At 38.0% G+C, this 16,515-nt stretch overlaps 1 protein-coding gene across 3 annotated transcripts in view; it reads right to left on the bottom strand.

The window, feature by feature from the left end:
• Sse (separase) overlaps positions 1–16,515 on the bottom strand; it is a 330,246-nt gene that overhangs the window by 94,362 nt on the left and 219,369 nt on the right. For all 3 annotated transcript variants that reach the window (XM_067148330.2, XM_067148331.2, XM_067148332.2), the window contains exon 7: positions 4,319–4,454. In XM_067148330.2, coding sequence (XP_067004431.2) covers positions 4,319–4,454 — 136 coding nt within the window. The remainder of the gene's footprint in view (positions 1–4,318; positions 4,455–16,515) is intronic.

Raw genomic sequence — 16,515 nt, 5'->3', positions numbered from 1 at the left:
TTTTATATCCGTATCTATTGTGTTAAGATTATTAAGAGTCATAGAGGCATTGGTTATGCGTTCATCCAGGATAACAAACGCATCGTCTACATACCTAGACCAAAATAGAATATTCTTGAATTTTTCATTATTAATTATTTGTGTGTCCTCTAAAAAATTAAATTTCTGCCAAAATTCCTGAGGCCGGAGACGCCATTGCAAAGCCATTCTGTTTATAAATGATCTGGTCAAAAGTGAAATAGTTGTTATTGATCAGCAATTTTAATACCGCCATGAATTCATCAATTTCAAACTTGCTTAAGTGACTATTTTTTCAAATTCTTGGCAATAATGGGAAGCAATTTATTAGTTTTGATGTTAGGAAACATATTTACTATATCAAAAGAATGTATTGTGTGGTGATCCTGTAATCACATAAAGAATTCCATAGAATTCACTAAAGAATTAATTAAATTTCAGTTGCAGGATCACCACACAATACATTCTTTTGATATAGTAAATATGTTTCCGAACATAAAAACTAATAAACTGCTTACCATTATTGCCAAGAATTTGAAAAAATACAGTCACTTAAGCAAGCTTGAAATTGATGAATTCATGGCGGTTTTAAAATTGCTGTTCAATAACAACTATTTCACTTTCGACCAGATCATTTATAAACAGAATGGCCTTGCAATGGGGTCTCCAACCTCAGGAAATTTGGCATAAATTTAGATTTTTTAGAGGACACACAAATAATTGATAATGAAAAATTCAAGAATATTCTATATTGGTCTAGGTATGTAGACGATGCGTTTGTTATCCTGGATGAACGCATAACCAACGCCTCTATGACTCTTAATAATCTTAACACAATAGATACGGATATAAAATTTACTTTAGAATCCGAAATAGAAAAATCCATTAATTATCTGGATTTAAATATCAATAGGCACGCCTCTTCATTTTCTTTTAGTATTTACAGAAAACCCACACATACTGCAGTTACAATACAAAATGATTCGATACACCCCTTAGCCCACAAATGCGCGACCTATAACAGCTTGGTGAATCGCATTTTTAGCATACCAATGTCCAAACGAAACTTGGACAAGGAACTGAACATCATTCGAGCTATGGCTAAAGCTAACGGTTTTAAAGGGAATTTTATATAACGAATAATAAGCAAATTCAAATATCGCCCTCATACGAGTCTGATGAAAGATAAAACAGAAGCAAAGGAAATAGCAACCTTCACGTTTAATAAAGATGTGTATAGAATTACAAATATTTTCAAGAAACGTAACATTAGGATCGCATTCAAGACATAATAGAAGTACAGCAGCTTTACATAATGCTTCAGTTGTCAACTAAGTTAATCCATGTTCTAAATCAGGTGTATATAGATTTGAATGTAGAGACTGTGGGAGCGGACACAAAGGGCACAAACTGGACGTAGCTTTAATGTCAGGTATCAGGAACACCTTAACGCTGTAAAATATCAGATTCTCAGCGGTAGGCCAGCATATCCACGAGTACAAACATAAATTCACAGAAATAGATAAAGACCTTGAGATCATGGAAACACTGGCTAAGGGACAGAAGCTTGACATTACAGAAGCATGTCTAATACATCTAGACCAATATTATAATGCTAACCTTAATCTGAATGAAATCTCGGAAAAACCCAAGGTATTATTTGATTGTTTGATTCTATTACTTAACAAGCTAAAAATTCCAGAAAATTCGAACTTCTTTCGAACTCTACGTAACAACTTTGCGTACTACTGTCTTCGTCCACAATGCCCCCCGGACCCACTCCTAAATGTTCAACGTTCTAGAAACATCCCCTTTGCCGCCCCTACTTCGTTGTGCTGCAGCCGTCACGCAAAGTACACAGCTGTAGAGGTGAGTCAGCCGTATCAACAGTTAGATTCAATCAGTTTTTGTCTCACTTTTCTTCTAACATTGTGTTTCATCATTACAGGGTTCCATTGAACTGAGAAGCTATGTCCACCTAACAACTGTAGGACAAATTAAATTACAGTTCCAACCACTATACATACAGCAATAAAAATACTAGGTTTCTATACCTAATAAAGTCAAGACGGCTTAGTTTTAACAATCCTATTGTATATAATGAACTTTTAATCCAACAAAGCGGCTAATATATACATGAAACAAACATTTTAACATCAAATGGACTCCATTTAACTTTAATTCTTCAATCTTAAGATCGCATTTGAATTTGGCATTACGAGTGTATAGAATCACAGAAATTAAGGAATGTGAAGACTCATCAACCAGATGAGAAATTTTATATTTATGACTTGCAAGAGTTTTCTTGTTACATATTAAGAGTTTTTAACCTAGCACAATATAGATGTTAAGGATTTAACTATAGCAATATTCTATTATCTGTATATATGGATATTAAGGAGTTAAGTATGACAATATGTTCTTCATTGTTTAGATTGCCAAGTTTTTACACTTTCTATGCAGCTGATGATGGTGTCAAAAATTGAACACCGAAACATGTTTTGTAATAAATAATGTTGTAAATACCATCCACCAACATTGTATTTTGTATTGAAAAGGTGGAACCTGCTAGATTCTAATTTAATTGTCACTTAGGACCACATGGGCTTTCCTCCTTGCCCAATAGTTCATTGTTGTGATTTCTGTTCCTCCAAGTATGTTGCGTTGGTTTCTTCTAGTCTTCCTCAAATCTCCTGGTGTGAATTATTTTGTTGCAAGTGACTAATCTCATGTTTTAATCCGTATTGAAATCTGTTAATATACAATAATAAAGTTTTATTATGACTCCACCTGTTCAATACATTATAATGTTGTTACATTAAAATAACTTCATTAGTTAAAAAGTTATATATGGGACATGTTTCGCTCCCCTATAGAGCATCATCAGCCAAATCCGAATCTCAAACAATTGTTATTTACGTAAACAAAGACTTAAGAACCATTAGAACACTTTTGACAAACTTAAAACTTATTCTATTAGAAAATCATAAAATATAAAATCCTTGTATACATGGCTCAATTACATGTGTTTAATAGGAACATACATTAAAATTGTGGAAGAGAGAGTACTTAAATATAAAATAAATAATATATATATCATGTCCAAATTCTAGAAAGACTTGAAGATCAATCTTAGGAGTCAAATTTGAGGATCTTCTTAGCAATGAGATCTGGTAAAAAAAGTTATTTATCCCTTGTGGATAAGAGTCTATAAAGATTCAAATTTATCGTCAATTTGATGATTTGATGATTGAACACCAAACCAACAAACAGCAATTGGAGGGACATTCAACAAGATAAACCAAGCAGCAGCTTTCAATAAAAACGTTGATTTACGTCCTTTTCAATCATCCGTATCAAATCCATTAGTTCAGCGAACGGTCATTGACATCTATAAGAACATACCTTTTCAACAGCTTTCGCCGAGGTCACATGACAAGCATTTAAATTTCTTTAAGACCAACATTTATCCTGTTATAAGTTCAATCAGTTAAGTTTAGGATTCTAAGTTTGCTATCAGCAGAAATATTTCAATCACCTTGAGATATTTAAAGTATCACACTTCTCACTTCTACGACTGAGTTCGTAGTGACTATTGAAATGTTTCAAAGTTATTCTCACCGTAACTCAGTAGAGTTGAAACCGCAGACTTTTGACTTTGCAGTATTACATCGTAGCACCAACTTGCAGCATCCAACCGCCCTGGTTCGCGTGTGTATGCCAGTATCCGGGCCTTTACTTGTACTCATTTCACCTGACATGTCACATAATTCAGTCATTTCTTTAACCTATAATAAATTATTTAATCCTCAGCGGATTTTCACGAGACTTGGCAGTCTTGTAAGCTATAACCTACAGCACATGGTGATGTTACTCTCATAGTTGTATTATCATTATTACACTAGTAATCGATGATACAATCAAATGTTCAATACATGCCGTAGTTTAACCTTGAACAGCTGGAAGCCTTACTCACTTCAGGCTCTTCATCCGGCTCACTCGCGCACAACGCGTATCTTAAAACTTCAATTACATCATGCAGCAACACTGGACTAGCGTTTCTGGTACAATATATGTATGTTTCTGCCGACAAAGAGTTAAGAGAATTCCAGCAGAATAAAATATAGACTTCCTGAATCTCAAAATTCACAACAATTAAAAGGACATTGAACAAATGATATTATTATATTTCATAATACAAAATGGTAATGTATAATAACATAATTAGCATATCCTCTCTCACTTATCATAACTTGTATAGCAAGGATACGTACTGGATATAACTGTAACAAAAACTTACCTCATCTATAATAAGAATAACAGGATGTTTCTTAAGATTCCACAGAGAGAATTCTTCAGAAAGGGATTTTATAACCATTGTAAGTCGCTGGGTTCGAGGAGACAATCTTTGTTCACCAATGCTGGTTGCCACAATCCTAAAAAAGAAAAATGAGCATAGCTATAGAATATTATTATAGGCTATATATAATTTCCATTTATTTTGGAAAGACCTCCTGTATTTACAGGCTGCCGTTAAGAACAATGTCAAACATATCAATTTTCTGTACATATCTATTAATTAAAGAAAATTCAAAATTAGATGTAGAGGTGGTGCCTCAGGATCTTGATGGAGTCTTGGAGGACGAGGGTCATGATTTCGGGGATGAGCTTCATTAAGAGTTGGATGCGCTACCATGTGGCGACGAAGTAACGAGGTATGGTACCGTGAGCTCCAACCATTATCCCTATTATTTCAATTTCCTGAAGGTGGTATTTAGATTTGTAGTAAGGGATAGTGGGTTTGTATTTGTTAATCTTTTCTAGATTAACCTCCTCTGGCTGACCGCTATGGTGCTCGAACCTGACAGTCGGATCTAATATGAATCCTTGAGAGCTGTTATCTTTAAAGGCTATGATGTCAATTCTTTGTGAACATTTATGGCCATCCTGTGTACCTCCTCATGTACAGTGAATCCCTTCTCAGTTCTTCACCAAATGAAGGATCTGATCTGGTGGTGTCGCGTGTTTCTTAGGAGCTACCCGCGTGTGCAGAATCCCAGGACATGACCAAGAGTTTCTTTCTCTCCGTGGCAATGCCGACATAGGTTGTTGTCCAGGGATCTGCCTGGCACCGAGCGCACCGCAGAGACATTAGCAGTCATCTTTATAGCCTCTCTCCACTCGTTGCAAGACAGTCCGGTATGATCTCGCACCCAAGAGTTTGCTGGTGTATTATCTTTGTAAAGTTGTACTCCCGAGTCCTTTTTGCGGTAGTGAACACCAGGAGGTGAATTCACGTTCTCGTAGCTCTTGACGGATCTTCTTAGTATCGTACAGGCCGTTCTTGGCGGTTATTTTCCGGGTATCAGCTTTTGTTAGTTTTAGGCATTCTATACATTCCTGAATCTCTGCGTGAGATTCCCTCAAAGCGACACCAAGTGGATGTTTAGTCTTCAGCAAGACATTGCAGGCATTAATGCATTGTAGGTAAACTTCCCACGAGGTTTTAAACAGAGCGAGTCCTTTGTATTTCGCTTTGGTGTACATCATGCCATCTGGGGTATCCGTCGGCAACTGCAATATCCCCTTTGTTGCACTTTTAATCATTTTATCACTATCGGATAAGAATTTCTGTGCAATTTTCAGGAAATTGCATGTCAGGAAAGGGTATATATCAGGGTGGGACAGATTGAGGAATTTAGTACTACGAGCTTTTGGTCTTCCTTAAGCAGTGGCGATGATGTTAGAAGTTGGAGCTTATTGTGAAGGTCTTTCATTACAGCAGTCTAGTCGAATACTGATCAAACACAAGTCACCATAAGAATGAATTCTACAATAAATTATCAACAAGCTTTGAAATATACAAAATTGAGAATATGTTTGTTTTTAAGTGTTACTACTGATAATTTCTAGTAAGACCACATTTATTCACTTATACTGTAATTACAATTATCTGGTATACCACCATCTGAAAAGGAAAAACAAAGTCTTTAACAAACACCATTCAATTTAGTGAAATTCTGGTGGAAATAATAATCTCATCTACTGTATGCAGATATTTTACTCTGATGCCATCTGCTCGTCTGCTCATGAATTTCAATGTTATGTTTTACTCTAGATGGTAGAGTAAACCAAATCTCTCTTGGGAGTCTATGGCTGAGTGTTAAATTAATTATTTTCGGGTAAACACCAAATGTGCCATCAGAGATCTTTTGTATGCCGATATCATAGGACATGGACTATCGAGTGGACATTTTTCCGCTCTTCAAAAATCCGACTAATTCCGCTGGGATCCGGAGACATACTACCATCGATCCACAGAGGCAGCTAAAATCTTGTTTCCATCCCAAGGTTGTGAAGCTCCTTTCAGGCACACCCCCAAAGCAGGTGAGCTGCACGTACTATTTTAACCACATACCAGCCCTTCTGCCATTCTTAAATTTCTGGCAGTACCAGCAATTGAACCCAGGCCTCTGAGAACGAGAGCTAAGAGTGCTGTTACACTGCTGATAAGTTAAGATCCAAAATTAAATGATAAAATTTGCTGAAAATGTCTTCATAAATGTTCTCAGTAAATGGCCATGACTGGAGAATGATTCTTCTTATCAGTAACTATTGTGTAAGCATACCAAGGTATGAGCCTCTTGGTCACTATAAGATGAGGACTCCACTAAAATATAGTAATTTATTAGGTTTAGTAGATAAGACTAACATTATGAATTTGTTAAATTATTTAGGTTAGGAGAACTGGAATAAAGTATATTAATTTTCATCTTTTGTATAAATTTATGTTAGTGGAGGTTTTTTTTTTTTTTTTTAATGTTATTTATTTGGGGCGTCGACCTAAGAAGATCTTTTGCCCCTACTTTGCACCATATGTTGTGAACCTGCGTGTATTTGGAAATGGCGGGAGTGAATTATTATTACGGGGCTGCCTGGCCGAGGCAGTAAAGGCGTGCTCGGTTCGCCCGGAAGGACGTGGGTTTGAATCCCAGTCAGGAAGTCATGAAATTTAAGAAACGAGATTTCCACTTCCGGAGGTGCATATGGCCCTGAGGTTCACTCAGCCTACACCAAAAATGAGTACCAGGTTAATTCCTGGGGGCAAAGGCAGCCGGGCGTAGAGCTAACCACTCTACCCCATCACGTGCCGCGGTTAACAATGGTGGAAGTCTTTACCTTCCACTCCTCCAAAGGCCTTCATGGCCTGTACAGAGGTGTCTTTGCCTTGAATTATTATTATTATTTATTTTCCATTAATTGTAGGTACAATTTATAGATGGTGGATGGAGAAAGGGCATAGCCCCACATACACAAAAGTGCCTCCATCACCACTTAAAATTACAATATTCAAATATATAATTACATTCTGCATACTGTGCTTATATACAGTTTCCATATTTACATAATACTCACAAAACCTGTTCAACATTAAAGTAATTTGACACACACACACACACACACACACACACACACACTAGAATCCTCGCTTATACTTTAGCTAGGCCGGCTACTCATATCTACATACAGTCTCACTCGGGATCCCATAAACTTTCATCCGTCCTCCCACTCACACTGAACATTCACACAGTAGAAAAATTATATTATGTACAGAAGGTTTCATTATATATACATCCTTTTTACCTCTTTACGAAATTTCTTTGGAGGTAGTTCTTTTATCTGAGGTGGGAGTTCATTCCACAGCCGAGCAGAACGATTAAAGAAGCCACTTTGATATGATACTCTTCTTGCAAATGGAGGGAAAAGGGACACACCTCGACCTCTTTGAGCGGAACGATAGTTCAGCTGTAAGCGGTTGAAAGGGTTTATATGAATGTTACCTGCGAGGGATTTTCTCAGGAAAGCAATATCTATTTGTTTACAGAGGGTTGTTATGGTGGGTAGTGACCTGGCTGTATTTAAATGACCGTGTTGAGTAATTAGTCTTTTTGCTCGGCGTTGAACTCCCTCTAGTTTCATCATGTTCTCCACTGTAGTAGGGTGCCAGGAAGGAAGCCCGTACAACAGTATTGGCCGTACTAATGACAAACAAGCTGTCTAGACTGCTTTCTTCCTGGCTCCCAGTAGAGATCTGCGGATGAATCCCAGGAATCTGTATTCTTTGCATCTTATTTCCTCTACATGCTTGTTCCATTTTAAATTGCTGCAAATGTGAATGCCAAGCAATTTTATTGAGGTGCAGGGCATCAGGTTTTTACCACACAGTGAAATTTGGTGTTGTAACTGTGATCTTGCTCTAGTTTAGCGTATATATTTACATTTCTGTACATTTATAGACATTCTATTTATTTTGCACCACAGATCCACACTATCCAGATCTGACTGTAACTTATTTACATCGTTCTCACTGCGAATGGCTCTGTAAATAATGGTGTCATCAGCATACTGTGCCATAGAAGACTATACACAACCTGGCAGATCCAGCGTAAATATCGTGTACAGAAGCGGTCCTATCACACTACCTTGAATCACACCCGAGGTGACTAAAGTTTGTTCTGACCTGGCCCCACTGAACACAATGCTCTGCGTCCGACCTACCAGGAATGATCGAAACCACGTCTGCAGTTTGCCTTGAATGCCATACTTGTTAAGTTTTAACAACAGTCGTTGATGAGGTACCTGATCAAAGGCCTTACTCCAGTCGAGAGTTACGCAGTCCACTTGGGATATATTAGACTGGTCCAGGGAATGTTGCCACTCATCAATTACTGTTGTTAAAAGTGTAGTACAGGATTTCCCAGGGAGCAATCCATGTTGGTTGTTATTCAACAGGTTTCTCTCATTCAGAAAATCCAGCACATGTTTAACAATTAGGCGTTCCATGCATTTACATAAACCAGATGTAAGAGAGACCTGGCGATAGTTGTCTACATTTTCCCTGTCACCGTCTTTGAATACGGGAACGACATTTGCTTTCTTCCATTCTTCTGGAACAGTCCCACTGTTCATCGAGATGTTAAATACTGCACAAAGAGAAGGTGTTAATGCTTCTGCACTGCGATGGAGAATTCTGGCCGGCACGTTATCTGGGCCGTTCGCAGCATGAGGTCTAGTTCTCCAAAGACTTGTTGCGACCTCGTTAGTAGTGAAGTACAAGCTAGTTAGGGGCGGAAACGGGGGGGGGGTTGTCCTTGTAGTAAACATGTCTTCATCCTTGTCAGCAGTGGTGAAGTTATTTTTAAATTTACTGTTAAATGTGTCTGCTATTTCTTGGGGAGAGGAAACTGATAGTCCGTTGTACTTGAAGACCGATGGAGCACTGTTGCCGCTTTTCTGATGAAAGCCCATAGCTCTTTATTATTGGAACTAAGGCCGTGGATATATGAACTGTAGGCATCACGGATTAATGATTTGAGTTTGTTCCTAGCCAGTCTGTACTTCTCCCACCTACTGTCAATTGGGTTTTTCTTCCATTTCCTGTATAAACGATTTCTCTTTTGAATACCCGATGTTATCTCTTTAGTGATCCACGGCGTTTTTCGCTTACTGCAGATGGAAACTTTCGGCACAACTTGATCGACACATTCAAAAAATATTTTTTTCCAGTTTTCCCTGATCTCGTTGATATTTATATCGTTGGTGAAGGACACGAGGGGAACAGGAAGATATTTTTGTTAGAAGAGAGGAAAGATCGTTCTAGTTAGTGAGGGAAAAATTATATATTTTTCTGGAGTGGAGTTTTGGGGAGGGTTTTCTGTAGGTCAAAGTTGTAATTATAGCCTTGATGATCACAAAATCCAGGTATTACATCCAGGGACTGGACGGATGATGGAGAGTTAGTAAGGAACAGGTCTAGTGCGGAACGGGAATTTTGAGTAATACGAGTCGCTTCGAAAACTAACTGATGGAGAAAAATGTCGTAGAAGGTGGAGAGAAAACTATTAGCAAGAGGACTGTTTGGTACTGGGGCGGCATTTCTAGACCAAGTCATTTCAAGATTGAAGTCACTGGTAATATAAATTGCGTCATAATTATTCTGCACTTGTTGCACACGCTCCAGAGAGGAGAGCAATTCATCGTTCATCGTTTGCGAGGACTTCGGTGTACGGTACACTCATCCGAGGAGGAATTTATTATTACTGCATGCAATTTCCACCCACACGGCTTCAGCTGTCGTCTCCAACTCTGGTCGTCTAGTTGGATTACACTCCGGTTTTGCAGCAGTACGTACTCTGCCTCCTGTGATTAGGATCCAGTCCTTACGGAAGACAAAAGAATCTGGTAGCACTTCTGAGTCATTATTGTGTCTGAAAGCCGTGTTTCACTGATACACACAAGAGAGGGATCTAGGCTTGAGAGCGAAGCGAGAATATACTCTTTTCTACCTGGGCGTAAAATGCTGCGTGCGTTAAACACAAAGAGAGTTAGATTATTATTTATATATTTACAGTTGTAGCTATTTACAGAGTCACTGGTAACGTCACTGGTATTGGAAAAGAAAGAGTTTGTTAGTGGCGGCATTTCGCATTGCCAGCAAGTCCACGTTCTTCCCCCCTTCTTTAATTTCCTGTATTCTGATGTCGAAATTTGTGCACATGTCCTGTGGCTACTTAATGAACAACTGTTACAGTTCACAAATAGTTGATTACGACGCCCACTGCTTTCACATACTGTACAATGCTGAGGTCCGGGATTCAATTCAATGTCTCCAATTAATGCGAGAGTTAGGCACCACAGTGGTCACCCAGCGATCGGAAGTCTGACAACTCTGCCTTCCCCATCACGACACGACCGCCCTACCACTAGCAGCCCGAGGCTTTCACTGCCACACCAAGTGAGACACTTAAGAACATTTCTCACTTACCAACAGTTTTTCCAGTAGATGCTTCTTCAAATCACCGCAAGACTTATCCGAATGCACTGTTACACTTCTCTTTAGAGATTTCTTCAAGACATATGATTCAGTCCAAAGAGAAGGGCTGTGGAACATCATGATGGAGTTTGGCTTTCCCATAAAATTAAGATGTGCAAACTGTGTATGGATGGTAATGTTAGCTGTGTTTTGCTCAAGGGCAGAAAATCAAGTTCCTTCCAGAATAAAACTGGTCTGAGACAAGGGGATGCACTATCTCCTCTTCTATTCAACATTCCACTGGAGAAGATTATCCAGAAATTAGCTCGTGTACCTGCTGGCATCATATTGGGGAGACAACAAAGTCCTTGCATGTGCAGATGATATTGTTCGTATTGGGGGCCATGAATTAGAAATTATGGGTAAATGATAAAAAAGACGCATTACATGGTTGTACAGAGACCAAATCACGATGAGGTTGACAGATTGCATTTGAAGTTTGGGAAAGATATATTTAAAAGAGTAGATGAGTGTAAATTCCTTGGTGTATTAACTGATGAGCAAAACCGAAGGCAACAGGAACACCAAGCTAGAATTAAGAATGCAAATAAGGCATTTTACTCTATGAGCCCTATATTAGGCTCCAAGTTTTTAACAAGGAATGCAAAAATGATTATCTACAATAAAATCATTCGACCAGTACTTCTGTATGGTTACGAGACATGGAGTATAACCAAGAAAGAGCAGCAGCACATGCAAGTCTTTGAGAATAAAGTCTATAGAAAAATATGTCCTATAGTTCGATCCCATCTCTCGAAGCTGGCAGAAAAGATCTAATTATGAAATTTACACCCTCTCTCAACACCACATTATAATGGGTGTGATAGAATCCAGCAGACTGCGCTGGGCTGGACATGTACGGAAGATGCAGGATAACAGAGCACCAGTAGAACTATACAAGGGATCTCTTAATGGGAAAAGACCTTCAGGAAGATCCTGAAGCACCTGGAAGAAGGAGATCAACAAGGAATGCTGGACCTTCCAAATTGATAACTGGGAAGAGCAGGGTTAAGATCGAAAAGGATGGAAGAGGATTGTGAGATTGGCACGGGAACTTCACATCCCTCAGAAGCCTATGGAGTGAGTGAGTGAGTAGTAGAGGTTAGGCAGCATCATCTTGCTAGGGATTGGGCAATTCAGTAGTTGTGAGGGTTGAATTGGCATGATGAACCCAAGTAAGGTGACTTAACCCCACCTAACAACAAATAGTAATGCCAGGCAAGTTAAAGACGATATGTCAACTATGCGAAGAATTAAAAAATGTCAGGCGAGGTGCAGTGTGCATTAACCAATAATAATGATTGTGAAAAGAACATGGTGGAGTGGACACTAGTGTTTCTGAATGTAAGGAGAATTATGGGACAAAGCGTTACGATGCAATATTCGCATATGATATCTTTTATGAAGGCCCGTCCAATGCACATTACCTTCCTACTATGTCTGATCCTGTAGTCGCCACTGTTATGTATGCTGCTTCTACTATATGTGAGCACGTCTATTATAACCTCAATTTTATTGTACAAGGGATACAGTCATCAAATATGCCAACATTAAGTCATGAGTGTTTGTAGCATTTGCTAATTATTATGGAGGTACAGGTATGTGCCTAATTTTATAGTATCATCTAGGTGCATGAGTTTTTGGCCTTTTTGTGCCAGATGAGGTACATGAACAGTTAAAATTTCTGATTATAGCATGGGGTTATGCTCATAATTGCACCACCGAGCTCGATAGCTGCAGTCGCTTAAGTGCAGCCAGTATCCAGTATTCGGGAGATAGTAGGTTCGAACCCGACTGTCGGCAGCCCTGAAAATGGTTTTCCGTGGTTTCCTATTTTCACACCAGGCAAATGCTGAGGCTGTACCTTAATTAAGCCACGGCCGCTTCCAACTAGCCCTTCCCTGTCCCATCGTCGCCATAAGACCTATCTGTGTCGGTGCGACGTAAAGCAACTAGCATAATTGCACCAAGTCTAGAGGCAGTCAGCTGCCATGCTGCTTTAGGTTTATTATTTAAAAGCAATATGAGAGACTAAATGTATCTGTACATATGTGAAGGGATTGCCTAAGAGTGTGTGGTACTCCGAGTCGACTGAAGTGCATATTTCAGACTTGTGGAGGAAGCAGGATCTGTAAATAGAGTTTGTATAGGCAATTGTTATGATAGTTGAAGGAAATATAGAGGAGATGGTCAACTTCGGACAGTGAAGTGTGAGATGAGTGTAGAAGACATTATTTTGTAAATAGCGATGAAGGTTTTGAATTGCCTGTAGGAAGATTGTGAAGTGGGATAAGGGAAGTTGTTTGTGTTGGGGAAGTTGTGATTGCCATTGTAGTGAAGTTTGTACACCATAGTGTCAAGAATGAACTCATTCAAAAACGCAAGGTTAAAAGGGATTTAAATGTGTCTCATCTCGGATTCTCTGAGTACGAGACGGTGTATATAAACCACAGTTTGATGTCCCTACGAAGAAAGGTCCTTGGCCAAGCTCGAAAAATTAAGGAGAGAAATTTTGCTTTTCTATGGGTAGATCATGGAGGTAACATTAAACTCCAAAAGAGAGAGGGTGATCGGCAGGTGTTTAATCTAAAAACCCTGGACGATGTGAATGGATTAAATGGGACTGTTTAACTTTTGTGTTTTCAGAAAAATTATTTTTAATGCAATTAATATTTACTCCCAGAATGTACAGTAAGAGGGTTAAACACTAAAATTTTGGAGTTTTATGTTAATAGTAAATCAGAATACGATAGTCTGTTGATTAAGGAAACATGGTTACAATCTCATGTTGCTAACAGCGAACTGTTTAGTAGGGATTTTAATGTGTATAGAAAAGATCGTGGAGGTACAAAGAAAGGAGGAGGCGTATTTATAGCTGTTAAAGGTTCTATAGTATCAAGATTTTGGTGATACTGAAGCAGTTTGTGTAAAATTTATAGTTAATAGTCACAGTTATGTAATAATGTCAGTGTATTTTCCACTTGCAACCAAATTGGAAGCATATTTGGACTTCAATAGATTGTTTGAAGTTAATAAGGACCTTTCCAATTTAGATCTTATTTTAGCTGGTGACTTTAATTTGCCATTAATTAGTGGTGAGCAAAGTAATCTTGTAAATTTTGGACCTGCATATAGATCCTTAGCTGAGTTTGTGTCACTATCAGTTGCACTTTGTCAATAATATTCTTAATGCAAATGGAAATACACTTGATCTTATTATTACGAATGTTAACACATTAACAGTATATAGAGATGAGTGCCCCTCAATTAAGGAGGATAGTTATCATCCTGCAATAGCAGTCACGCTACTATTAAACAGAGAGCGTAGCCATGTTTCACAACAACCTGAATAACCTAAGCAGTTATTTGACTTTAGAAGGGCTAATTTCTTTCAAATTTATAAAATGTTCGACCAAATGGATTGGTCTAGGATTGTAAAAATTTACAGACGTTGACCAGGCTGTTGAGTATTTTTATGCTCAGGTACACTCTGTATTTTGTGAAACGGTACCAATGAAGAATTTTCACACAAAGAAAAAATATCCTCCATGGTTTACTAAAGACATAATAAATAACTTGAAACTGAAGGAAATCCACAGAAAGCGAAGGAAACATTCATAGTATAATAGGGTAATATTTAACCAGTTAAGGAGAGAAACAAAACATATGATCAGTAAAGCGTATAAGAATTTCATTTCTAGACTTTAAGAGAATATCAAAAGTGATGTTAATCAGTTCGTGAGCTATATGAAATGCAAAAGAAATACCAAGGAGGGTCTGCAATAGGGCATGAAATTTAACAATATCTTACTTAATAATAACAAAAGTATAGCTGATGGCTTTGCAACCTTTTTTGGATCGGTATATTCGAAACCTCCACCAACCTATGATATTCCTGATTCATCTGATGTATATGTTAATTTTCCGTTATCTTTAGAATTCGTGAATGAAAAGGAATATATGTTAGCTATTAAAAAATTAAAACCCAAAAGGTCATGTGGTGTTGATGGAATACCCCCGTACGTACAGGAAGCATGTTCGAATGTGTTAGATTTCCCCTTACGAGCCTTATATAACGTTGTGGTAAAAAAGCAAACCTTTCCAATAGTATGGAAGATAGTGAAAGTGTGTCGAGTTTTTAAATGTGGGGACAGTAAAAATATTGGAAACTATCGCCCTGTTTGTATTTTGTGTGCACCGGCTAAAGTATTTGAGCAACTAATGTACACGCGTATGTTTAATCATGTGAGGGTCGGTATACATATTAATCAGCATGGTTTTATGCCAGGTAGATCAACTACGACTAATCTATTAAAATTTATACAATATGCGTATTGTAACCATAAAAGTTTGTTTTGATGGCTAGCTGAACACAAGACTCGGCCCAGGGGTGACCGGTCACTATCTGAATTGTTACAGAAGAGAGGGAAGTAAGATAAGTATAATGAAACACTAATTATTTTTAAAAAAAGTTTATTCATGAAATAAAGTCAGATTTCAACATCACCTCAGCACAGCAGTTACAATGAATACTTCTCCTCGGGGCTGAATTGGCCCTGATACATTGCGGGTCACAATGTCTGCTTATGGTGCCACCATCTTCCGAGCCGATCTTTAATATCTGGAAGGTCTCGAATATCTCGGAGGTCTGGATGGTCTAGGAGCATTCGTAGTCATGGTTGTAACGTGGCACTGGGCATGAAATAGATCCAAAGTAACTGGTCTGCTCAAATGAGATAATAGTTAGGCGTGGTCTGCACACAATTGACTGCACGGTGGGATTTACTAATGAACACAGTTATTGCTGATGGCTTGAATTGAACTCAAAATAAATCTGAGATGTATCAGCCACGGAAAATAAATAAGTCACTTAATCAAAGTTAAATATGAGTACTTCGGCTGAATAGTGACGTAGAAAATAAAATATTCCACTTCCAAACTTTACACAGTTCAAGTTCGAATTAATTCTAGAAGTAAATGAAACCAAAGAATTTGTTCTGGGGTGAATTTAGTCCCGTTCACAAAATAAAGAAAACACTGTCCTTTCAAGAACCGTCCTGGGTTCAACATAAGAAATTTTAACTGTACCAGTTTATTTAACCACAGTTCTAAGGCTATGTTCTATCATGAATACGGTCACTTGGAAAATAAATCCTAAGTTCGAAAGCACTGTTAAATCCAACTACTTGTGTCAGTAGCTTGTAACAAACGTATAGTTTGACGAAATGTTCTAACACCTTGATAGAGTAATACTGTCACAAAATTCAATCACCTGTACAGTTTGAAATACTGAATTACGTCTCGCTATTAGCACAGGTTTAACTCTTGTTAGGGTTAAATACAAAATTATGTACAGTTTTGAAGTTTCGCTAACGACAAGGTTTTATCTCTTTAGCATTCAATGTTAAGTCACTTTGTGAAGTTTAAACACTGTCATTCAAATCCTATCATCTCTTGTAATTCAAACATCAAATTACGTTTAGTTCGAATCACACTGTTCCTGTAAATAGTTCAACACCTTACCTGTTCACATCTCAAATCGTACACAACTTCTATTACCACACGCAAATGATGCTGTAATACTTCTAAGTCTTGTAGATGCATTGTAGAATCAGAGTTCAACA

Source organism: Anabrus simplex, chromosome 5, assembly GCF_040414725.1.
Source record: "Anabrus simplex isolate iqAnaSimp1 chromosome 5, ASM4041472v1, whole genome shotgun sequence".
NCBI lineage: Eukaryota > Metazoa > Arthropoda > Insecta > Orthoptera > Tettigoniidae > Anabrus > Anabrus simplex.
This window is presented reverse-complemented; position numbering and strand designations above follow the sequence as displayed.